This window comes from Carex rostrata, chromosome 8 (genome assembly GCF_964058835.1).
Source record: "Carex rostrata chromosome 8, lpCarRost1.2, whole genome shotgun sequence".
Classification (NCBI taxonomy): Eukaryota; Viridiplantae; Streptophyta; class Magnoliopsida; order Poales; family Cyperaceae; genus Carex; species Carex rostrata.
The window spans coordinates 11,846,842-11,872,976 of NC_135925.1; the positions used below are offsets into that span (position 1 = coordinate 11,846,842).

The window sequence follows — 26,135 nt, forward strand, 5'->3', positions numbered from 1 at the left end:
AATGAAGCACGTGGCCTCCGGAGTAGATCACGTGAGTTTGTTCCCTTACATGCGCCGGGAATTCCTCGTTTTCTCGCGCCACTGTCCCTCCATTGTTTTCGTCCCTTCCATTTTGAAAAATGATAAAATCATAACTTTGCCTTTAATTACTTTCCCTGCTTGCCTTTTTGCACCATGCTTCTAAAAGAAATCCATTTTATCAAACATAAATCATGCATGTTTGCTCTCCACTTACCAGCTTCTTCATTGGACCTCCGGTCTCTCTCGCTTCGTATCATCGCTCTTAACCCTAGATGGGAGGGGTGGCGTCAAAGATGGCAGCAAGACTCGCCTTCGTACCGCCGGATCCACCTACATACGGCGTGGAGGAGCCACCACGGGCGGCGGAGGAGGTGGCGTCACTGCCAGGATTGGTGATACTCACTGGAGTACCGGTCGTGAGAGAGGTGGTAGAGGCGAGGAGAGTTTTGACAAGTAGGGGGAATGAGATAGTGTTGATGCATATCAGAAATGAGAACGCGAAGTTTACTGTACTATATTCCCATGGAAATGCCGCTGATCTTGGCATGATGTATGCTTTATTTGTTAAGCTCAGTAATGATCTTGGTGTTAATTTGCTGGGGTAAGTTTATTTTGTCAATTTTTTATTACTTTTTAATTAGTTATCATATTATGGGCTGATTTGGTTATTTACTACTTCAGAATGAGGTGTTTAATGCAATTACATATGCAAACAAGGACCATAGAGAAATTCCACCAATCTGTTCTCTTTCTGTTAAAATTACCAGTTACTCAATTTTAATGCACTTTATGGTAATGTTTTAAATTCTTCTTTGTAAAATTTAAGTGTTCCACCTGTCCTTTTGCTCACATAGAGATAGAGATAATAGTTTTGTTTTTCAGCAAGATTTGTTATTTACTTGTTGCAGATATGATTATTCAGGATATGGCCAATCCTCTGGAAAGGTTGATACTATCATCTTTTCTATTTTCAAGAATTTCAATTAATAAAATATTTGAAGCGTCCCTAGTCAGTTTAACTTTTAATATTTACTGTCACTTTTCTCTGTCTCTCCAGCCAAGTGAGCAAAATACATATGCGGATATAGAGGCTGCTTACAAGTGCCTTGTAGAGACTTATGGTACCAAACCAGAAAATATTATTTTATACGGCCAATCTGTTGGCAGTGGGCCCACCTTGGACTTAGCAGCTCGTTTAACTTGCGCCAGAGCTGTTATTCTGCAGAGTCCTCTGCTCTCAGGCCTACGAGTCATGTACCCCGTCAAACGTACCTACTGGTTCGACATATACAAGGTATTTAATTTCCACATTGCCCCCATTAACATGAACCAGCACAGCTAACTTCTCTAGCAGTAAAGGAGTAAATTAATAGACAAGAGTACTTTACAAAATAATATTCTGATAAATGGAAGTCTGTAATAAAAGCACATTTGTTTTAGCAAAAATGAGTGAACTGCATAGACAACAGTACTTTCTAAAATAATATTCTGATAAATTGCATGTTGGATTTAGCAGAAAATGAGTTGAGTTCTTAGACCATAGTACTTTACAAAATTATATTCTGATAAACTGCAAGCCCATAATAGAAGCAATTAAAATTAGCAGAAACTGAGTTAAAGTGCTTAGAAAACAGTACATTGCATCAAAAAGAAAATCTGATAAACTGCCAGTCCATAATAGAAGCTCATGAGTTAGCATGTAAACGGTGCTAACTTTGTTAGAAGAAAATGACTAAAGTACCCCTTAGTTGGTGTTACTTGTTAGCTTAGAAAGTAACATTAAACTATAAGCCTCTAATGGAAGCATATTAGGTAGTTGCCTTGCTATATATTATTTCAATAATTCTCAATTCCTGGTAACAACTTGAAGATATTTCCAAATATAGAAGGCATTTAGTTAATAAGACACAATAATAGATTTTTAAGGGCGTCTTTATCATTTCCTTCAAAAAGATATAATATAATCGTTGGCTGTTAATGGGAAAATTCAGGTTTGGCCTTTGAACTTCTCAAACAACCAAGTTGATTTCAAACTTTCATTTGTATTACAGTAGTACTTGGACTTCCTGGATAAAATATAAAACCAAGTGGGACCTTGAACTTCAAAAGAAGAAAACCGAGTTAGTTGATGAACTTTCATTTGCACCAAATTAGTCCTGAACATTTAAAGAAGTACTACATTGGTCATTGAAGTTCTTTCATAAAATTTGCAATTTGTTCCTTTTTATTTTATAATTTTTAAAGCATTTATATCTTTTACAATCTCAATTTTCTAGTTCTGCCCCGGCTTAGTCCTTGAGAGGACTAACGAAACAACTAGCTAGGTTCATTTGAGAGATGTTTGAAACCAATTTAGTTCTCTTTTCAGTGTTGAAGGACTGTTTTTGTGCAAATGAAAATTCACAGACTTATTAGGTTATTTTGATAAAAATCCAACAATCAGTTTGGCGCAGTTGAGAAAGTTCTAGGATGGGTCTGTGGTGACTGACAGATATAGAAGTTTGTTTTGTAGATGCGTAATTGTACCTTTTTCCATAACCAATATTTGGTACAGATGTACATGTTCTTCCTCGTAGTTAAAATGCCTGGTTTATTGCCTAGCTGATATCTGCAAAGAAAGCCTGCAAGAGAGGGTGTGGGATAGAAGGATAGAAAGGTTTATGTTGATTACTGGAGCAGTATTATTCTCCTGCTTGGTAATTTTTTGTTTGTTAAATTTTGTGAATATACTAGTTAATCATTAAATTCCAATTTTTTTGCAGAATGTTGATAAGATAACTCAAGTCAGGTGTCCTATATTGATAATTCATGTAAGCTGTGTTCATCTATTGAATTTGAACTTTTAAAAAGAAATTACATAATCCATAGTAGCTTAGTTTATTTTATTGATTCCACACAGGGAACTAAAGATGAAACAATTGATTGGTCGCATGGGAAGCAACTATTTGAATTATGTCAACAGAAGTATGAGCCTCTATGGATAGAAGGCGGAAATCATTGCAATCTTGAGTCATATACGCAATACATGAAGCACCTAAAAATGTTTGTAACAGCCATAGAGAAGATGCCATCTAACTCAGATAAAATTGAGCTCGGTACAGGTACCTCGGGCTTGTTTGAAGCGCCACGTACCAGCTCTGACAGGTCAGATATATCAGGGGAGATTGTGAACTCTGGGAGAGAGAAGCGCAGGATGAGCACAGGTTCTAGAGAGAAGCCAAGGAAAAATACTGGCAGGAGAGAGAGAACAAGAAAGAGTGTTGACTTCTGTGAAAATATTAAAGATGGTGGTGTGGAGAAACCAAGAAAGAGTATTGATCGGTAGGTTACCCATCACCTTGTTCTGCTGATATTTCCATGGTTAAATTTGCCAAGAATTTAAATATCATACAAATCTTTCAAAAGAAGTAGTAGCATTCAGTTTCTACAAAATATAAAATTATTTCCTATAAATTTACTTCAAAGAACACCCTAATTAACCTTATTTTTAATTTTCTAACTCTTCAAGATGAGCACGAATAGAGGGAGAATGAGGATATCTTTGAATTTGGTAATAAATAAAGGAAGGGTGTTGATGAGATTTACCCTTTATTTAGAGGGTGCATATGATAATTACTTGTTTGTATAAGAAAAGGATATTTGTTTTGTTGTTCATAACGTCACTCTGAAGTTTTTCTAGCTATGTGCAATAGGACCTGATGAGCCCCCAATAAACCACTGTGTTTCAATTAACTCTCAGTTTCAGCCGAAATGTAATCAATTTATAAGTCAGTTACTCACAATTGTGCAACAGAAATAAAATAAATTATAAAGAGACCATGCTGGTGTCAACATTGATTCATACCAGTACTGTATCAGTACGTATTGAAATTTGGCATGTTCACGGTTTAACATTTTTTACAAATAATATAAAGCTAATATGAATTGTTTATGCAGATTTGGAGGGATGATTAGGTCGGTGGGTTTGTGCAATGTTGACTGTTTCAAAGATGTTTCAAACATATGAGATATGAGGATTATTGAGCTTGTTAGTTCTGGTGTGTCTTCTGTTTTTTGTTGGTTTGGCTTTGTGGATGAATATTATGTTTGTTATAGTAAAGTTGGTTTTTGATGAGGATTCTTTTCAGAGATGTCACCAAATAGAGTGGACATGCCCCGGGTCCGGATCCCCTATTGTAACCCAATCTTTGAGTTTTGGATCGGGACTGTCCGATTCAAATTCGTTGCTCGAGATTGCTTTACGATTCAAATTCATCTCTCAAGATGTATGCGCTCCACTTCAGTTAGATTGTCTCGGATTCGAATCAGACGGTCCCGATTTAAAACTCAAATATTGGGTTACTTCACATCGCCCCCCTCCTTTCAATATACTGACTGCCCTTCTTCCGCTTCCTGCTTTTTGTAAATTACAGTGCCATGTTGCGGTTTGTGCTTCGAGTTTTGACTTTAGGATATGTCATGATATATTTATGGAAGTCAATATCTGGATCATTAAAATGTGCATAAAAAAAAAAGATTAATCAATTTTTTATGGGATATTTTGTATGGGGTATTGGAAGGCAAAGAGAGCAAAAAAGATTAATCATTTTTTTGTTGTTATATATTTGAAAAGGAAGTTATAATTATATTTCTCATAAAGTTCGCTAACTTCAAAAACAATATACTTTTTTTTTATTGATTTTTCTCATCAAGCTCCTATAACTCCAAAAATAATATACTTCATTTTAATTGATATTTCTCATCAAGCTCCTCTAACTTAAAAAATAAATAATTATTTTTTATTTTCAAATTAGAGTATAAAAGAAGGGAAAAAAAAATCAAATAACCAATTAAACGAGGGATTGAAATTGAAACACCTTCAATTTAATTTCTTTTCCTTTTCTATTTTGTTATTAATTATTGATTTAAATTGAGTAATATGGTGTAGCTTATTTTAATATTTCAAGAATAAATGGAAGGGAGGGAGGAGAAGAGGGAAATTTTGAGACCTACAAAAACATTTTGTTAATAATTGAAGAAGAAAATTTTGTTTGATGATTTTTAAAAGTATAATATTTCATAAACTTATTGGTATTTTATTGTATCACTTACATACACACTAATCGGGAATATTTAGACAATTCAGTTGTACATAACGAAACTCAAATTTATTATAACATCCAAGTCTGTTTTGTCCGATTTTTTTATTTATATCCAAAAAATAAATTAAATTACAAAAAATAACCACTGTTGTGTTGAAATTTGAAAATTACCCAATCCGGTTATCCAGTAACCGGATTTTTATTTTTTTTCCGGTTACCCAATTCCCGGATTAGTGAAATGGGTCCGGTTATCGGTTAACCGGAAATGTGAAATGGGTCCGGTTATTGGTTAACCGGAAAGGATGGAAATGTTTGATATGTATATGTCCGGTTTTGTGTTTTTTTTTTTTTTTTTTTTGTATTAAAATATTAGAAATGTTGAATATATTTCTTTGAAAATAGATGGAATAGAATATAATTTGATTTATTAGAAAGACTGCAACAAATAACCCGGATCAATATTTTTCAGATCGAATTTTTCGCGGCTGTAAGAAAAATTAATATATTTCTTTATGTGTTATTGGAAAAAAATAAAAATGCTTAGATTCCGAGTTATTGATCCAGGTTCAAAAGTCACTTCTAGGTAATCTAGAAAATATTATGATCTTTCTAATATATTTAATTTATTAAAAGTTGTATCTATTTTGAAAAAAAAAAAAAAACTTTAATTTATTTAATGATTGTTATTCAAAAATAATTCTCAAAATAGATACAACTTTTAATAAATTAAATGTACTAGAAAGATCATAATATTTTCTAGATTACCTAGAAGTGACTTTTGAACCGGGATCAATAACTCGGAATCTAAGCATTTTTATTTTTTTCCAATAACACATAAAGAAATATATTAATTTTTCTTACAGCCGCGAAAAATCCGATCTGAAAAATATTGATCCGGGTTATTTGTTGCAGTCTTTCTAATAAATCAAATTATATTCTATTCCATCTATTTTCAAAGAAATATATTCAACATTTCTAATATTTTAATACAAAAAATAAAAATTTCTGTTTAAAAAAAAAAAAAAAACCACAAAACCGGTGCACCATTAACCGGACATATACATATCAAACATTTCCATCCTTTCCGGTTAACCAATAACCGGACCCATTTCACATTTCCGGTTAACCAATAACCGGACCCATTTCACTAATCCGGGAATTAGGTAACCGGAAAAAAAATAAAAATCCGGTTACTGCATAACCGGATTGGGTAATTTTCAAATTTCAACACAACAGTGGTTATTTTTTGTAATTTAATTTATTTTTTGGATATAAATAAAAAAATCGGCTGTTTTGTAGTCATCCAATCGAATCTCATTTCAAGTCTATAAAATGAAGAAATCAAAGCTAACCGCTACATATAAAATTTTCATATACTTATTTTTTGCATTTTAATTATATAAATTGGATCCAGAAATTTAAAAATTTAACATGCGCACATTACTCATAAAAAAAAAAATTAACAGTTTAAATTAATTATTACACTTTATATATAATACATATTTTTAAAGCTACTCTAACAGAGATGAAGCCAGACTTTCAGACTATGGATGTCAAATACATATGAAGCTCAATTATATATAATTTTTCTAAAAAAAATGTGAGTCAATCTTGTAGTACCGTACTATTCTACTCTAAATTATATAAAAAATCATAAATAAATATAAAACTTTTGAAAAAAAATGAGGATAAATTGACCCCATTCATCCTGCCTCCATCCGTCTCTGTACCCTAATATACCAATACTATTATTGCTATCATCTTAGCATTCAGGTTATATAAGTTAGAATTCATTTAACAGATATCAGCTGTTTGGGTTGTTAAAAGTTTCTAAATTCATAAATTTGTGTTGAATTAGAAAAAAATATATTATAAATGGGTCGAAATCTTTCAAAAATTTATATCAATAATGGGTTCAGCCTGTTCTCATTGGACCAAATAATAATAATTTTTTTCACTGTCAAGGTTATACAAGTTAGTATCCACTACATAAACTAACTCGTTCTTTCTATATCTCAAAATCCAATTGTTATTTTTTCAAAAATTTAGTTTTTATCAAATAAAAAATTTCGGCTGGCTCTATTATTTTTACCATCACGTGGAAAGCCGAAAAGGTGATCATCGTTCATCATATCATACGATGAACGATGATCACCTTTTCTAATGATACGATTAAAAAATAATACGATGAAAATTTCCGTTGTCACATACAGGAAATAAATCTGCTGTGATTCCAAAGAATCGCAGGCTCCCTGCAATTTCAAATCCCACCATTAATGTTTTAGAGTACACGGATCTCAACCAAAATTCTTTTTTTGCACGGATCTCAAACACAGATGAAAGGGTAGATGTAGAATTGCAGGGTCCCCGCGATACTTTAAAATCGCAGCAGATTTATTTCCGTCACATGGTACCGTGGAATTCGTATCCTCTGAGATATCTCAAACTGTGAGTGATTTTATGGAAAATTCGAACCGTTTAAATAAGTTCTGCACGAATCTCAAAGCACACATAACACTGACCCCGACATCACTCCCGAATAGGCACCGGACACGTCGGTCACGCAAAAGTTGAGATATCTCAGAGGATACGCACTCTGGTACCGTGGGGGAAAGAGTTTCCTCACTTGTCACCGTACATTTGGCATGAAAGATCAAATTAAAGGGCACCATCTCCGTCCATGCTTCCAAATGCAATTTTGTATGGTGGAGATTGGGACAGATTGAATTTAAGAAGCGCTTGCACTTGGTACATGACATATAATAAAGCTTTGTCATTCGTAGAATCAGTGGGATCCCACTTTACAGTTACGTAAAATCTATTTTGTACGAAAGAACCTGTTTTAGGTCTCTTCCAACGAACTCTCTAGAAGGCACTCCTGAGTCCCCATCGCTTCGCTCCGTTTCTTCTTAAACCTTGTTATGTTTCTAGGGTTTTACCAGTTCCATACCTTATCCAATACCACTTGAAGTGCCTCAGACTATTGTTTGGTTCGAAGCTCGTCAAAAATGGCTCCAGTTTTGAGCGGGAGAAGCTTAGGCGCATCCTCTATCTCAGCTATTCACCTCTCTTCTCCTCGATTTGGACTGGGAAGAGCTCGTCGTAGTAGCTCACTTTTTCCCAACTATGTTAATACGAAAAGTAGAATTTCGCTTTCTTCAGCGAATGAATTGAGATGGAAAGCTGAGAAAAGACGGAGCCGATTGGTGGTGAAGTGCGACGCGGCTGTGGCAGAGAAAGGGGCTGACGAGGCATCAGAAGAGAAATTTGAGTATCAAGCTGAGGTCTGTTCTCCTCTTCTTTGATTCATGTAGTGAGGTTAAAATTAAATGTTTCCTGCTGTCAGAGAGAGTGCTAGCGCAGGAAAGAAATGAAAGAGTATTTCACTGTGAACTGTGTGATTGTGTCTGTAAAGCCCACTATCCCTTTGTTTTCTTATACATCTTTGAAGTGGAACTATTTAATACACAGTGCTTTGCAACCTAGAAATTAACACACTGATGTTTTTTGGGTACATCCGGTCATCAGGTGCTAGGCTCATAGAATGTCCCCTTGATTTGGTCTATCACTAGTTGTGAGTCTCCTTTAGTCGGGTCCATAAGCAGTCCATTACCTTTCGGGGAAATTGCATTCGCAAATCAAAGAATACACGAGTTATTTCACTGATCCTCAAACTACCTACTCTCTTGACTTTCAAAGCACATCCTCTATCCATCCTCTTTATACTTCTCGTTGAGTTACTTAGCCTATTAGTCTTGCATAGAGAAATATGCTGGTACTGAAGAAATACAAAAAGTTAAAATCCACTAGTGGTGCTTCTTAAAATCACCAGTAGATTTGAACTTTTCATATTTCTTAAAAAACATATGGACATATATCATTTGAATTGTTTCTGCTAAATCAGAGTAAATAAAATATTATGAAATCAAATAGTGAAGAAAATAGGAGATTTCTCACCTTATGTTTCTTTTCTTCTTTTGGTACTTCTTAAAATGCAGGTTAGCCGGCTATTAGATTTGATTGTTCATAGTTTATACAGCCACAAGGAAGTATTTCTAAGGGAACTAGTCAGGTTGCTAACAATCCTCGATGAACTTTTTTGTATTCTTGTAATAATTTTACTTGACCTGATGCTTTACTTACATTAACATATTTCTCATTTTTTTGTCCTCCAGTAATGCAAGTGATGCTCTGGATAAGCTGCGATTTTTGAGTGTCACAGACTCATCTTTGCTTGGTGATGGTGGTGATTTGGAGATACATATTAAACCTGACCCGGACAATGGCACCATCACCATAAGGTTAAATATCCATTCCATTTTTTTGTTTTATTTAATTATGATATCTAAATATCTTCGTGCTTATAACTTTGTAAAACCTTTAGTGATACTGGTATTGGAATGACGAAAGAAGAGCTTGTTGATTGCCTCGGCACCATTGCTCAGAGTGGAACATCCAAATTTTTAAATGCTCTCAAGGTGAGAAATCTCCTATTTTCTTTACAATCTGGTTTCATAATATTTTATTTACTCTGATTTAATGGAAACAATTCAAATGATATATGTCCATATGTTTTTTTCCCTACAGGAGAACAAAGATCTTGGTGCGGATAATGGTCTGATTGGTCAATTTGGTGTTGGATTTTATTCAGCTTTTCTTGTTTCTGAGAAGGTGCAGTCACAAAAAGCATTTGAACAATTGTGGATGTACTGTTTCTGAATTCTTTTGGGTGATGTGGATATATAAATAATTGCATTCTCATTCCGTACAGGTAGTGGTGTCAACAAAGAGCCCCAAGTCAAACAAGCAGTATGTGTGGGAGGGTGATGCTGATAGTAGCTCGTTTACAATCAGAGAAGAGACCGATCCTAATAAGATGATACCTCGTGGGACTCAAATAACTCTATTTTTAAGGGTATTAAATATTGTTTTTTACACAGCTGCATGCATGCATCTTCATTATATTTTTTTTTAATTACTGACACTGATCTCTACAGCCTGACGATAAATTTGAGTTTTCGGACCCCAAGAGGATAGAGGGATTGGTCAAGAACTACTCTCAATTTGTATCCTTCCCTATATACACTTACCAGGAGAAATCACGAACCAAAGAGGTTTTATTTTATTTTATTATTTTTTTAAAATCTCAAATGTTTAGTCAACTGTATGTTGGATATTATAGAACTAGAATTGTGTATACATTGTATCATTTTTTTCTCTCTTTTTGTCAGGTTGAGGAAGAGGAGCCACCTCAGGAGGGAGAAGAAGCATCACAGGAGGTTAGAAAATTTGTCTCCAAGTTTGTTTTGTAGATTTCTTTTGTGGGAGCAAATTCATTTTATAGTTGTTTGTAGTAAATGATTTTGATCATGCTGACTCATTTTCAATTATTTCTCTGTTTCAGGGTGAGAAAAAGAAAAAAACCAAAACTATTACTGAGAAGTACTGGGACTGGGAACTGGCTAATGAGACAAAACCTATATGGGTAAGTTTATTTGTGCAGTAGGCAATAATATTTGAATCTGTTTCTGAAATCATAGTAGAAATTTACCTCTAATATTTGTTAATGCCATGCAGATGAGGAACCCGAAGGAGGTTGAAAAAGAACAATACCATGAATTCTACAAGAAGACTTTTAATGATTTTTTGGAACCCCTGTCCCACACACACTTCACCACTGAAGTGAGCATCTTTCTAGAATATTCTCTAGTGATATACAACTGTTATAAAATCGGGTTGTTAGTTCTTTTGGTGCTATTCTTAGTAAGTGTTATTCTCTGGTTTCAGGGAGAGGTAGAGTTCAGGAGTGTGCTATTCATACCGGGAATGGGTCCTCTTAGCAATGAAGACATTGTTAGTCCCAAAACAAAGAATATTCGTCTCTATGTGAAACGAGTTTTCATCTCTGATGATTTTGATGGAGAGCTGGTACACCTTGAAATTATGCATTAGCTTTGTCTTGTGTTTGTTTTGAGTTGTTGGATGTGGTCTTTAATGTCTCATTTATACTATATGATTTATGCAGTTTCCTAGGTACTTGAGTTTTGTAAAAGGCGTGGTTGACTCAAATGACCTCCCTCTCAATGTTTCCCGTGAAATTCTCCAAGAAAGCCGAATTGTAAGTCGTACTAAAATGATTTATAGTAAATGTAAGCAATCTGTTTAATTTTTGTGTTTTGTGCAAAATGCTTCAATTTTTTTTTTTTTTACTCAGGTGCGGATCATGCGCAAAAGGCTAGTGAGGAAGACATTTGATATGATTCAAGAGCTGTCTGAGAGAGAAGACAAGGAGGTAAAGTTTCTTTTATATAATTTTGGAAACATTGTTTGCATTACTTTTTGCTGGACCCTAATTTGTCTAGCGTTTCAGTTTTTATATTGTGTTATTTGACTGCGAATTTAATTTCTCCATATTCTGCTTTGTTAGGATTATAAGAAGTTCTGGGAGAACTTTGGAAAATTAATTAAACTTGGTTGCATTGAAGACTCTGGCAACCACAAAAGATTGGCACCACTCTTGCGATTTTACTCCTCAAAAAGCGAAGAAGACATAATAAGCTTGGATCAGTATGTGGAGAACATGCCAGAAAACCAAAAAGCTATCTATTACCTTGCCAGTGACAGCCTCAAAAGTGCTAAATCTGCCCCTTTTGTTGAGAAACTTATTCAAAAAGACATCGAGGTAAGCTTCTTTAAAGGTTCAGTAGCCTTGGATATGGTCGTGAAAATGATTTGTCAAGAAGATTATTGTTAGTTTAATTGAATTCATTATGACCCTAGGTAAGTTTTAAGTTGTTTTGGAGTTTTTTGGAGGTTCTTACCTACATTTTCAAAGTTAGTAGGCTAAATGGACACATGCCAGCTCAATTGCCTTAGGATAACTTGAGTTTTTGATAATTTTAAAGAGATGAATTTTGAAGGTATTCATATCATGCTGCATTATTAGCAAATTAGTATGCTTTGCTTTTTGTTCTTTCTTTTCCTTTGTGTGTGCGTGTGTAATTGCCTAGGAAATTGGAGTCCAATGAACCTAATTCTTATCCTGTTTCCTTTATTTAGGTTCTCTACCTTGTGGAACCTATAGATGAGGTTGCAATTCAGAACCTACAAACCTACAAGGAGAAAAAATTTGTTGACATTAGCAAGGAGGACCTTGATCTGGGTAAGTTCAGTTTGCCTTTTTCATGTATCAAAATATCAGGGTTTACCTTCTTGAGCCTCTGTTGAGCTTATTTGCTTTTTAGGTGACCTTGCTAACATGGATTAAGCATTTTAGGTGACCTTGCTGACGCAGAGGAAAGTGAAACCAAAACTAAGCAGGAGTTCATCCTCCTCTGTGACTGGATTAAGCAACAGCTTGGTGATAAAGTGGCTAAAGTTGAAATCTCAAAACGCCTTAGCTCTTCACCATGTGTTCTTGTATCAGGCAAGTTTGGTTGGTCTGCTAACATGGAAAGGTGCTCTTTTTGTCTTTTTCTCAAACAATGTGTTAATTTTAGAAGCTTCAAACTAGTATCATATCATACCTAACTAATACCTTTTGGTTTAAACAGGCTCATGAAAGCACAGACACTCGGTGATCCATCAAGCATGGAGTTCATGAAAGGAAGGAGAATTTTTGAAATCAACCCCGACCATCCTATTGTCAAGGACTTGAATGTAAGATTAGAAGCAATTAAATCAATGTGATGGTTGTTTCTTTAATTACTAATTGGGAAAATTATTTTTTCAGGCTGCATGCAAGAATGATCCTGACAGTTCAGAAGCAAAGCGGGCTGTGGAGCTGTTGTATGAAACCGCGTTGGTCTCTAGTGGATACACTGTATGTGCATTTTGAACCTCTCATTGCCTTTCTTTAGATTTGAAACTGAAGGCCAATTAAGTCCCTATTAACTGTGCAATTGTTTATGATTATGATTAAAATTTAAAGAAAACCATATATTGTGCAATTTCTGCCACAATGAGCACTTAAATCATCTACAAGGAAAAGCTAAAAATGGCAAACCATAATCATTTAGTAAAATAAAAGATTTCTTTTCACTGCTAAATTTTTTATACACTGCACAGCCTGATAACCCGTCAGACCTTGGAAACAAGATTTATGAGATGATGGCAATTGCACTTGGTGGGAGATGGGGTAGAGCCGAAGAGGGTGCTAGTGAAGCTGAAGCGGATGGCGGTGAGGAAGGGGTTGTGTCCGAATCGAATTCAGCAGAGGCTGAAGTGGTGGAAGCCTCTGAGATCAGGACAGAGAATGATCCATGGAAGGACTAATGTCGTCCTTTAAAAGTTCCATAGGACTTGTTAGCCAATTTTGCATGGGTTAATTAATTAATTTTTTTTTTTTGCTAGGTTCCTAAATTTTATTTCTGTGGCTGAAAATGGTTAGAAGCAAATGCATTAAATAGATATTATTTTTGTGGGTGCTCACCGGAAATGAAATAAAATAAATTGTTGGAAATAGACGATCATTGGCTTCGCATATCGAGTTTTTCTTATAATTCATTCTAAAAAGGAAAGAGTTCTTCTTTAAACAGTCGCTGTGCGGCTCCCCTAGTTGGCTTATGAATGTTCGAATAAAAATCTGTTTTACAAATTTTTTTATTTTACTACTCGTTTGAATATAAATCATTTGATATATTATTTTGGAGATCCTAATCAGGAATCCTATTCCTTGTTTTGCTGTTAAATAATGATAACCGGATGTCATTATCAAGTAGGTGACATGGTTCTCTCGCGTGTAACAGGAAGCATAAATTCATTTTAAGGGAATAATTTCGGACCGATACAACTACCCAAACCACGTTAAACACCAGGTATTTTTTATATATATTTTTGTAAACTTCCAGCCAGTGTTTTAAAATGCGGCCGCATATGCGTATGTGGTCGGTAGCCGTGCTCAGAATGTCCATGCGGTATTTTCATGCGGCCGCATATGCGGTCCGAATATGCGGTCATGCGGATTAAAAATGCAGTCATGCGGGGTCTGAATATGCGGTCATGCAATCTTCCCATGCGATTTTGATAATTTGATTGTATTTTAATTAAAATTTATATTAAAAAAATCAAAAAATTATTGTTGGTTATGTTATTATGTAAAAATGAATTCAAATATATGAATATGAATATATATATATATACGTGAATTTTTATTTTAAAATCCTCATATGTAAATCCGCATATGCGGTATGCAGTGGCCTTCCGCATGCATGAACAAAACCGCATTTTAAAACACTGCTTCCAGCAATGTTGGATAAAAATTATAGAAAATAACACGGATTAAAGGACTGTTAAACGGTAAGGTTGTTTTTTTTTTCTTTTTCTGAAGTTCGTATACCCTTTTTATTTTATCACACATTCACAGGTATAGCCTGTTCCGAGCATTTCGCATGCGAAAACAGGTACCTGATTCAACACAATTGAAAAGGACGGCTCAGATTGAATTTCACCCGGTTCTTTTTTTGGAATGACTGAGGGAACAATATTATTTAAGCTTTGAGATTCGTGCCAATAAAAGTCCAATTTTGAACCGTTCGATTCAATTGTACTCAGTCCGGTAACCTGGGACGATGTCAATTCGTCGAACTAGCACTAGCAGTGCGGTACTAAAGTGGAATTCGCATCCTCTGAGATATCATATTTTGCGTGACTTTTTAGAAAATCTCAACCGTTGCAATACGTTCTGCGCGAATCTCAAAGCTCAATAACACCGCCCCCTACGTCACCCCCGAATAGGCACCGGACACGTTGGTCACGCAAAATATGAGATATCTCAGAGGATACACACTCACTAAAGTGAAGGAATAATTGGAAAAAAGAAAAAGCGCGCCAGCTATTCACGAGGAAAACATGCGATCTGCCATTCCGCCAGAACCTTCGTTGTTAGCAGTTTAGCACTCCACTAATTCCATCCCTTGCGTTGGATCGGCAAGGCATACAGCCCAAATGTCACTTTAAACCAGCCTGGCATTCTCTTATTCAACCTCACCGTTTTAAACTGTCCTTAACCTAAGATCACCTATGGCAGTCACGACTGCCAAAATATGTAGCGAATCATCGAATGTTAGGTTTGATTCCCGCGTATTTTATTTCTAGAGGGGCTGCTGTCGGCTGATATGATTCTTTTTAAATCAGTTATGCCCCACATTTGCCATATTTTTATCTGTTAGGGTATGTTTGGATGGTATGAGACTAGTGCTATTTTTATAATAGCACTGCTATTCTAAATCAAGTCCGTCTAAACAATTACACTTGCTATTCCGAACAAGCAGAACAACACTATTATGCTATTCCAACAAAAAGTCGGAATAGCGCCTGTTGCAAAGAGTGCAAACTCTATTCCAAAGAATCTATCAAAACAACTTTTTAGCTATTCCGAATAGTTTTGAGTTAGTGCTATTCTCAAATAGTAGCTATTTAGCTATTTTTAATTTATTATTCTCAGTAGCAGCTATTCTATAGTGGATCCAAACTTAAAATAATTTGGGATTCTCCATTTCTCCTCTTGCTCTACTTTGTTCTAATGATTTTGTTTTTGTATCTATTTAATTCTGAAATTGACATCTAAGATAAATGAGGAGGCATTCCATTATTATAAATTTGATATCTTAACATGATTATTTTTCATAAATAATAATAACTAATTCCTTAATTATTAAAAAAATATGAACAATTGATCTTGTTTTATTTCCAAAATTATATGATCACGAAAAATAAAATAAGAAATTGAAGTTCGTTTGATAGAATAACTAAGAAGTTCAAAAAGTCAATATTTTATCGTGATTAATTTGTGCAACTCTTTTCCTCACCTTTTGATCTTATACAAAACAAACTTTGCGTTAATATAATACTTTATGAATAAAATAAGATCTATAATTCGCACTGCTGTGATAAGCTTATTTTTGTATTATTTGTGTAAAATTGTGGTTATTATGAGATATCAAAAGTTATGCTAATTGAATCCCTTCTCAACAATAACTTTTATTTTTGGGAGAAATTAGAAATAGCATCAAATTTAATGTGTGACCGCCTCAACTAATCACCATTATAGCAGGAATTCTATTTTCAATAATTATACAGAATCTGGCCTGTTCTCGTCGAATACAAATCCCTATAGTAACTCAAATTTTGTGTTTCAGTACCAACCGTCTGATCTGATTTAACACGAATATTAAAGGAATGAGTGCATTCATCTCAGGCCGGATTGGTCCGGATTCTGATCGGACGGTTTGGATCGAAACATAAAGTTGAGTTACTTTAGGATCCGACCCATTTCGTCAAACCCTTCTTCTATATTACTCGGAACCCCCGATATCAATCCAGGGGAGATCCTTCTTCTTCGAGTAAACGCTCTTCCCTAAAGATTATCCGGTTTCGACATCTCCACTGACATGGCGGCATCACCTCCTTCCTCCTCCGTCCTACCCATGGACTGGACCTCCGACGACTTTTTCCTCTCCCGTCGCATCTCCTTATCGGAGTCCTCATCCTCATCCGATTCGGTCGAGTTTTCCAGGGCCCGTCCCTGCGATTCCGAGCTTGAGTCCTACTCCGACGAACAGATCATCGCTATTGGAACCGACCCGAACTCGGATCCGTGCTATCCGATACGCTGGGATTGTCTCCAGCTTGAGGATTCGCAACGAAGAGATCAGATCCAATCTGAAGATTTCGAATGGGAGGAGGTCGATGGCAACAACAACGATCTTGGATGGGAGGTGCTCATGGCTTCGAACAGTCTCGGCAGAACTACGGTAGATCCAGAGGATACGGATTCCTATTTGGTAGAAGACCAGGAGACATTTGTGTACACATCGGATTTTGAATCATACGATGTTGTAGTAAGTCATCTCTCAGATCATGATAGTTTCTTGAAATCTAGTCCTCCTGCTGCTAAGTTGATAATTGAAAACCTACCTTCAATTTATCTGACAAAGGATGAATTGTCCAAAGATGAAATTCAATGTGCAGTGTGTAGAGATTCGATCGGTTTGGATCAGAAGGTTAAAAGGCTTCCTTGTATGCATAATTATCATGAGGAGTGCATTTTACCATGGCTCAGTGTGAGAAATACATGCCCCCTTTGTAGACATGAGTTGCCTACAGATGATCCAGAGTATGAAGATTGGAAGGCACAAAGGGTTACAGATTTAAATTTGAGTTTGGATCTGAATATATGAATTTAGTTTTGTGATACTTTGTGAAGAAGTGGTTTTGGGTTAAGTTTGACAGGTAAGTATACGTATTTTGTTTGTTCTTCTGATGTCTTTAAACAGGGAGCAGTGTGCACATTTTAATTTGAGTTGAGGGTTTCATTTTGTAGTCTCATAGGATATTTGGGGGGGTGGGGGCAAAAATCTGAAGTGCGTTGTATAACACTGTCATACCATTGTAATAATGTAGATTGGTGAGGCTGTTTGCGAACAATTTATATGAGTATATAAGAGACTTTATTTATGTGAGTTGTGTTTTTAACTTTTTATTTATAATTGCATTAGTTGGATTCCTCATAAAGTTGCTTTGATTTCTATGGTTTTCCTTTGTTATTATCCTTTTCTATTTCTTGAAACTTGTTCCTTTTACTTTAGCCCTCTATTAACATATGCTTTAAGAATATGTTAAATTGGGATGTTAGTATTTCCTTAATTATCCTCATAACATGCCCTATTTAGAATTTATAAATATTCTTGATCTTTATTTAATTGTAGATTTGGGTTAATTATAAACTTTCAAAGAAATGCTCATGAATACAAACTTTGAAAATTGCCTTTGAAGTTTGACTAGACGAGTCGTGTTAGTTATAACCCATTTTCAAGCAAAGTTGGTAATTAACCATGTAACTTGTTGTTAGGAAGGAACTTGGGATTGATGCTTTACTCTCACCTAATCTTCTCTGTTTGTACTCATCATAGTACTTGGTAATCACACATGTATTGTGGATCTATGATTATGCAGATTTTCTGTGTTTGTCATTTAATACAAGTACCCAATAAAGACAAATTTTGAATGATTAGTTGGTGAAGGGAAAATTTCTCTTTTCCATTCTTTATTCATGACTAATCAATTATGCTTGATTACAAGAAATGAGCATTTTCTGTTATATTGCAGAAAATTAAGTGAAATGGCACCTTTCAAGGTTGTTGGATGATTACTAAATCCTTCATCCAAAGTCCTACGCATCAATAATCTATCAGCAGCTAACCATTGCCAATTCTAACTCAAGCATCCTTCTTTGGATCGAACTGCTTTTACTGGTCAGACAGGCTGGAAAAGTTTTAGGCATTGTCATATTAATGCACAGTTGTTGTTTCATAATATATTGGGGATGCTATGGTAAGCAACTGCATGAGCCCACCTGAAACAATCCTTACCAGTTCCCATTGTCAAACCAGCATTGTTAAGTGACTGTACCAGCCCAATTGTCAGTACGCTTGTGCTGTTATGCAGATGACAAACCCATCTAGATTTAACAAAATTTTATTTTCTCTTTAGCAAAATCAGTATAATTAAGTCTAATATAGAACAATACAAAATGTTTTAAGACGAAATACTGTTATTTCTTGACAGATTTGCCAGTTTCATCCAATGATTAATTTTTCAGATTTTTTATTTTTTATTTTTTTATGATGGAACACAAACATTTTTCTCAAGTTCTTGCAACTCCAGTGATCTCCATTTTCAAAGGAAAAGCTAAATAAACGGATATGCAGTTTTGAATTTCAATTTCATTACTGCACTAGTAAACAATATGATATGACTTGGCAGGCTTAAATATCTTTAAAAATTAAAGCTTTTCTTTTGGTCAGTAGAAAGGTAGAAGTTACTAAGGATGATACAAGAGTGGTTGGCAGGGTGATTTACATTGTGTATTTGGCCGTAGCTAGAAACCGTAGATCATTTATTTGTTTCTTGTTCAATTGTACAATATAATTGGGTTTGTATTGCACATTAAAAAAATTATTTCTTTTCTTAAATTGTGATACTATTGAGCAGCTATGGCAGTTAGTTAATTTAATACCTCTAAAAGATTAAAAATTAGTTAAATTTGTTAGAGAACCAGTTTGATGGACCGTTTGGTTGAAAGTAATAGATTAATTTTTAGAAGAGGAAATTGTAAAACTGTTAAGTACTGATGCCAATATAAGAAATAGATTAATCTGGCTAACTACTGATGTCAAGCTAAGAAAAATGATACATTTTATAAATTACAAGGAGATTTAGTGGAGAGGGGAAGAGGATCATAGGTTGCAGTTGGAATTAAGAATAGGACATGGATTTGGAGGACAATACATTAAACTTTCCACGACTGTGAGGAATAAAGAAGATGAGCAACGAAAAGGTATTGAAATCTGGATATACTATTGAGTATATTTTGAGCTCTTTTCATTGATGATATTGTATGTTATGATGTTGATATTGTTTTTTATTGCGATTTGGTAGGAGAAACACTTGTTATTTGAAACTGATGTAGTGTAAATCCCCACTGGTGCCAGTATGCAGTACCAATTTAACTGTCAGTTTCAATAGAACTGGTACCAATTGAACTGTCAGTTTCAATAGAACTGGTGGTCAGTGGTTACTAACCACTTTTTACAAAAAAAAAAAAGAAAGAAAGAAAAAATCAACAATGAATCTATGTATATTTTAGATCCTGTCTTGTACTGGTATGACCTTGCTTGGTCATAAAATTGGCTTTTCCTATAACAATAATTATTTATTGAGAATTTTTTTTTTCTATAACAATAGTTAAATTAAGTCTATTGCTAGGATTGCTGCATCGGCAGTAATCTCATTAAAATAATATTTCTCTTTTCAGTATGTACTCAATAGGATATGTACATAATTGACACTTTAAGTTAGATGCATGGTTGCTTTCCTTCATTAAAAGTGATAGCTTGAAGATGTTGCCTTCAAGCTGGGAGAAAGCTTGGAATATACCTGTACCAACCATGGCATGCCTCAAGAGCATGTAATTAATGGTCCCACCTGCACTTGGTTGTTTTGCACCCAATTTCCTTTTATTACTGTTACATTCAAACCACGCAAGCTCGACTCAGATAGTTTGGAACATAACAACTAATGACCCATTTTAGCATTTCACCAAAATTGCGACATGTTGTTTGTAAATACTACATAGTCAAATTAGGTTTACTTTGAACTTGACATTCTCCCTTGAATTAATTAGCTTCACCACAACGGCACAACCCACAACGCACAGAGAAAGAGAGAGTTTAAAGAACACAGAGAAAGAGGAGTTAACAGAACTAAAGGATCGTATTAATTTTTTTTATAGAATTAATGATTAATTTGATAAGATTATTTCAGTTAACTTAAGAAGAGGGGAAATATGAAAGGGATGGGGAAATAAGATATTATGAGATTTTGATGGGGAAATTGGAACTTAGAAAAGTTTTAATGGGTACATGAGCAATAGCCAATTCTCCCTTAATTATTCTGGTATTTGAATGATCAGAGAACCCAACCCGGATTTGTTTTGAAACTCGAACACTTAAAGTCTGATCCAATCGAGAATATTTTGAGATTTGAAGTGCGGAAACCGGCCCGTACGCAATGGTAAAATGAATCGAAAAAGATATATAATCAAAGTTTATACATATAATATAAATTCTAAGACCATTTGAGAATTAAGTGACCCTCAACTCAGTGGCTGTCGGGCCGTCCCATGCCAAGTGACACCAAGACGGAACGAAGTCACTCGGCCCTGCTCTGCTCTCACCAATGCATGCGTATGCACGTAAAGTAATAATATATTGTCATATACGAGAAGAAGACAACTAATAACCTAATATTCTAATAATACATATATATAAGATTATTTAATTACTCTACTCCTAAAATACAGTAACTTCAGATTTTTCAGGGTTTATGCAAACCTACAGTCCAAAAAGAATAAATATGCTCTACAGTTTTAATGCAACTACTTAAAAATAAAGTGAGGATGTCAGGTCAGATGGATCGACTGGTAAGAGTACGCCCACGAAAGAAAATAATTCAAATATCCCACACATGTAGGGCTGGAGTCTCTGTGGCTAACCCTCAGCGAAGTCAGCGTGCTCTGTGTATGCTCCCAACTGTAGGTCAGTCGAATCAGTCCAATGATTACGTAATTTAAACTAATTAAAATCTACGCTAAATTATTATAACCCTCGCCCCAGTTAATATGTAAATTAAATTATCAATTATTTTGATTTTATAAAGATTACCGATTCAGTCAGTCCGACTGAACTGGCTAGTCAGATATTAATTACTTTCATGCCATCAAGCTTAGCATTAATTTTAATTCATAAGTCCGTCAGATATTGATTATTCACTTTGATTTAAATTATCTAAATTTTAATTCTAAATAATTTAATTTGAAGATAAATTGCTTGTAAAAATTCTGAAGTCGAAATATTCGCATAATTATTATTCGTGAGTTACAAAAATTTTATACATGTTCTTACCTATTTAATATATCCTAATTACTTAGCTATTTGATTTATTCCAACTTAACTATAATTATTCTAACTGATCGAATTGCAATTTTGAAAGTTAATTTATTATTAAAAATTTCTATATTACTATTCTTATAAAAATGCATAAATTATGTAATTATTACTAAACTAATAAGTATTATAATATGCTTTTAGTTATATTATAATTTAGATACATAAATTGGTTTTACAAAATTTTAGAAAAGAAATGTTTATCTATTTTACGTGTTTTTAATTATTTCTAACTAAGTCGCACAATTCGATATTTTATAACTACTCTAATTTTACGTTTATCTTGGCGTTTCGAATCTAAGTATAAAATAATACTTTTCATTGCTAATTAATTGTCCTTTTTTTAATTAGCAACAAAATTTTTATAAAAGTTTCGAAAAGTTTAAAAGTTTTAATTAAAACTTATTTATTAGAATTTTATTTTATTTAATGTGTTGGGTGATTTATTTTGGTTTGTTTCGAGATCATATCGTGCCCAATCGGGTTATTTTGTATCTGTTCAAATTATGTTATGAGTTATCATCGAGGCATCAAGACTCTGGACGGTATAATCATTTCCCGAGCTAGTTTAAGTTTACGTAAGCATCCAATTTTAATTCGATTCCTTATAAAACTTAAACTTTTAAAAGCGACGTTTTTATCCGATAATTACGCCATTTGAGAAAACCCAAGTACCATAATAATTTCATCCTTTTAAAATTCTGCCAAGCCCATAAATACCAAGGTCCAAGCCTTGTTCTAATTTATTAATAAATTAGAAAATAGGCCCAGCCGAACTGAAAGCCCAAAAGCCTCCTCTTTTATTTATTGTTTGATACAAGGGCCTAAGCCCTTTTCATTTTCAGCCAAAACCCAACAAGGAAAATGAGCCCCTTTCAATTTAAATTGCACATTAGACCCTGAATTTAAAAAAAATCACCCATGTGCCTAAAATATGCACAAATCACCCCAGATCATTTTTATTTACAAGAAGGCTCCTGTCAGTTCAAATACTGGTAAACATGGAAAAACCAGACTAATCACAGCACCACAACAGTACCAACTTTCGGGTAATTAGCACAACACAACCATTTCAACCATGCACAAGACAAGGCAGCAACAAGGCACAAACAAGGCACAAGACAAGGAAACAACAAGGCAGCAGCAAGGCACAAGCCAAGCAGCAGCAAGGCACAAGCCAAGCAGCAACAAGGCACAAGCCAAAGATAAAAATCACACAAGTCAAACCAGCTCAAGCCTTAACACGGCAGCAAATACACAAGCCTATGCCTTTGCCGGGAAAATGAACAACACGAGCAAAGGCAACAATCAATCAAATAAACGAGGTAATTTGAAAAATTACCCGATTTAAGCAAGGCACAAGATGGAGAGGGAAAAACAGCCGGTTCCAAGGAAAGACACCTTGCCTCACAGCCGGTTCCAAACCAACCGGAGCCGGAATCCCAAAACACTGGAAGGGGTTGGCCAAAATTAACATCATACTGAACCGAAACATGTACCAGAACCAACTCAATCTAAATGTAAACAGAAAAATAAATTAAAATCTCAAATTGAAACTAATCCAAATCTTAATATGACTCTCAAATTGAAAAATAACCTGATGTTCTGATGCCAGTGACCTAAAATTTTAGCTAACCCAAATACAATTTGGGCTCTAACATGGCCCATGAGTACAGTAATTCCAAAAAACCAGGCCTTGCTATTCCGGCTCAAATTTGGGCTTTCATTTTTCTTATTCCCTAATCCCTAGTCCTGTAAATTTAATGAAACAACTTTCCTTTTCACTTGTAGATTGCTATAAATATTAAACGGCTCTTGAAATAGCGTCTATTTCATCTTTTTGTTAAAGAAAAGGTTCAACGTAGTGCAGTGTGCTTTAAATACGTGAAAAGGAGCAGAATGAGATTTTTTGTATTACCCTTATATATTTAAGTATATTTTTGTGGATGCTAACCAAACATGAGGCAAAGGATCAAGTGCCATTAAGCTAATCTAGAAAAGTGCCTTCAAGCTTATCTCATAAGCCTAGTATTGTTTCTTGCAAACACTAAAAACTTTGAAATATTTAATATATATATCAACCAACGTATGATTTCGGACTCTTCGATTCTCTAAAGTAGGTTTAATTTATATAATTTGTCATTATGGCATTGAAAAGTACCCCTTTAGACATAGGCAATCTTAAATTTTAATTAGACAGGTGTAATGACACTAATTATATATCCACAGCATGAAAAAGCAGCTTGGCTTCTTGTTTTCGTAGCGGACATTTGTCGAAATCTAGAGGGACTAAAACTACATTACTAATGGTAGAACTTTTGTTAAGGGTGAACATAAAAAAGCAGTCTCCAATTGAGTTCTTTGTGGTCAGCATTTTCTGTTTCTGATAATGCCGATTGGAATTAATGAGGGTAAACCAGCAAAATGGCGCTGCTAACCTAAATATGCACGTAAAATTTGACCTCGAAAGCTTAATTCTCGAAAGCTTAAAAATTATTAGGTATAAGTTTATATAATATTTTTTAAAAAGAGGATGAAAAGTTAGAAAAGAGGCGTCTCGTAGTCGACACTACAAGGCAGCAGCAAAAGTATGAAGGCTTTCGTCACGCGGCAACTTGCAGTTTCCTTACACATCGGCATGATATCGACCTTTATAGTGGTACTGAAATTTGCTTTTACCAAGTGAATTTAACCTCTCTAATAATTGGTCTCTTCAATTCAACTTTATTAGTTTAATGAAGCCTAATTGCCTTTATTATCCACATTGTTAGTGCATTATGACCTTATTAATGCGACTACGCAAGCAAACTCAACAGGCGTGCAAAGTATTGTAAAAGACCTTAAACATAGCACCATTAGGTCTAATTAAAATACTTCAATTGGGCCTTTGTTCAAGAAAGTAGTTCCTTTGATATCTAAATGAAGCATACAAAGAAAGATACTCTTGAGATTCTTCCATCAGTACTAATTAGTTCCGGCTCAAACTCTAATTGATGGTGTATGGTTTATTACCTCTAATCAAGTCTTTGTGATAAAGTAGAACAAAAATATAATTTATAAGAAAATATTGCATGACAAACAAGAATTATTTTGGAATGTATAATTGAGTAATTTACACGAAGCCGCTAGCTAACCACAATACCACATTCAATTATGAGTGGAGATATCCTGTACCGTACATAGATATACCTCGTTGACTAGTTGTGATGCACTACTAACTATAGATTAATTAGGTGAGATGCACTTTTTTTTTCACATGATCAATGGAGAAGGGTCAAAACTAAAACAAAGGTACCAAGGAATCTAGAAAAAATTCTTGACCCCCCTTTGTTTTTGTTTTGAAGAAAAACATGGGTCTAGCCCATCTTCCTCTTTCTTTTTTTTTTAAAGGTTCATCTTCCTCTTTCTTATTAATTATATTATATCAAATGAAAGTATAAAATCCTGAGCAGTGGAAAGAACAATGTTAGGAAAAGAAACATAATTATGTTTATGAGTTGCATACTGTAAAAAATGCAGGACATATTCTAAATTAATAGGGATCAATTAATTTAGATGTAGTTGGAGCTTGAATCAATGGCTTCCTTTGAAATCAGCTTAATTAGTAGCTTATTAATTACTTGAGCTACTAGTTGGGTTCAACCACATTTTTTTTATAATTTCATTTGACATCACTTGTTTTGTTAAATCTCTTGCAGATTTTACTCTTTACCCACTAGACATAAAGGGAGCTGGCCTAAAGTTTTTGTTTGGAGAAATAAGGAAGACAGATGTGGATTGGATTGGCAATCTATGGTGCATTTAGCACCAAGCAATACTTGATTTCACTATGCCTAACGTTGTCACTTGCCTTTCCCCTTTGGTCCCACCCCAAGGCGTCCCTTCATTGCAGCAAGGGCTTTAATTAAGTTTGCAAATTAAAAAATTAACCAACATAAATAATGGGATTAGTGATACAAAAATCCTCCTGCATTGCATACATTCCATGGAAACAGTTGGATGACATTTTTTTCTTGTACTCATAAACAAATAACATACTTTTGAGCATGTTTCCACAAGGATATATGGAAACATAAGATGATAAGAAGACTGAGAGAAGCATTGAGCAATGCTGGGCCCAAGAAGGCATTTTCTAATTTTATGCATGATCAGGGATACTAATTACATCTCTAGCAATTAATTAACATTTTTTATATTTGAGAAATGTTCTGGTACGCGAGCCACCAAATCCGAGTCTGTCCCCGAATTGATTTAACTGGGTTTAACCGTCCGCTAATAACAGTAATTTACTAATTTGCCATTAATTAACGCATCGCTATATTAACGCATTGCTGTTTTAATTTGATTATTTTAAACGTTAGCTTTTCATGCTTTTCTATTGTGTTTTAATTTCGTGGACAGTTTGTTAGGAGCAGTTGTAATCATCAATCCCCGAGCTAGTCCCCCAGCTTGTTAACGGTCCTCTAATCATTTGCTAACTACTTAAGTACTTTAACTAGTTAAACTAGTTATAAGTACTTTAAAGTAC

General features: G+C 34.6%; 3 protein-coding genes across 3 annotated transcripts; all 3 read left to right on the top strand.

The window, feature by feature from the left end:
* LOC144558749 (uncharacterized) lies at positions 1 to 4,130 on the top strand. The gene is made up of 6 exons (XM_078307610.1): positions 1 to 622; positions 930 to 966; positions 1,079 to 1,315; positions 2,784 to 2,831; positions 2,921 to 3,342; positions 3,958 to 4,130. The coding sequence occupies exons 1-6, from the start codon at positions 294 to 296 to the stop codon at positions 4,025 to 4,027; spliced, it is 1,143 nt and encodes a 380-aa protein (XP_078163736.1). The 5' UTR covers positions 1 to 293; the 3' UTR covers positions 4,028 to 4,130.
* Positions 4,131 to 7,962: 3,832 nt separating this feature from the next.
* On the top strand, positions 7,963 to 13,561 carry CR88 (Chaperone protein htpG family protein). Its single transcript, XM_078307024.1, has 19 exons — positions 7,963 to 8,386; positions 9,101 to 9,174; positions 9,278 to 9,403; positions 9,487 to 9,580; positions 9,690 to 9,773; positions 9,874 to 10,017; positions 10,100 to 10,216; positions 10,334 to 10,381; positions 10,507 to 10,587; positions 10,680 to 10,784; positions 10,890 to 11,030; positions 11,128 to 11,220; positions 11,317 to 11,394; positions 11,530 to 11,784; positions 12,162 to 12,264; positions 12,379 to 12,559; positions 12,656 to 12,761; positions 12,835 to 12,924; positions 13,170 to 13,561. The coding sequence occupies exons 1-19, from the start codon at positions 8,111 to 8,113 to the stop codon at positions 13,374 to 13,376; spliced, it is 2,403 nt and encodes an 800-aa protein (XP_078163150.1). The 5' UTR covers positions 7,963 to 8,110; the 3' UTR covers positions 13,377 to 13,561.
* A 2,836-nt stretch (positions 13,562 to 16,397) lies between these two features.
* LOC144558434 (E3 ubiquitin-protein ligase SGR9, amyloplastic-like) lies at positions 16,398 to 17,558 on the top strand. The gene has a single exon (XM_078307283.1). The coding sequence runs from the start codon at positions 16,493 to 16,495 to the stop codon at positions 17,279 to 17,281; it is 789 nt and encodes a 262-aa protein (XP_078163409.1). The 5' UTR covers positions 16,398 to 16,492; the 3' UTR covers positions 17,282 to 17,558.
* The last annotated feature ends 8,577 nt before the right edge of the window (positions 17,559 to 26,135 follow it).

Excerpts from the sequence above, each read along its gene's own strand:
- LOC144558434 (XM_078307283.1), top strand. The coding sequence starts at position 16,493 with ATGGCGGCATCACCTCCTTCCTCCTCCGTCCTACCCATGGACTGGACC.
- CR88 (XM_078307024.1), top strand. The coding sequence starts at position 8,111 with ATGGCTCCAGTTTTGAGCGGGAGAAGCTTAGGCGCATCCTCTATCTCA. Across the intron at positions 9,175-9,277 it reads TTTCTAAGGGAACTAGTCAG|TAATGCAAGTGATGCTCTGG; the intron begins GTTGCTAACAAT and ends TTTGTCCTCCAG. Across the intron at positions 10,217-10,333 it reads AGAAATCACGAACCAAAGAG|GTTGAGGAAGAGGAGCCACC; the intron begins GTTTTATTTTAT and ends TCTTTTTGTCAG.
- LOC144558749 (XM_078307610.1), top strand. The coding sequence starts at position 294 with ATGGGAGGGGTGGCGTCAAAGATGGCAGCAAGACTCGCCTTCGTACCG. Across the intron at positions 2,832-2,920 it reads GTCCTATATTGATAATTCAT|GGAACTAAAGATGAAACAAT; the intron begins GTAAGCTGTGTT and ends GATTCCACACAG. Across the intron at positions 3,343-3,957 it reads CCAAGAAAGAGTATTGATCG|ATTTGGAGGGATGATTAGGT; the intron begins GTAGGTTACCCA and ends TTGTTTATGCAG.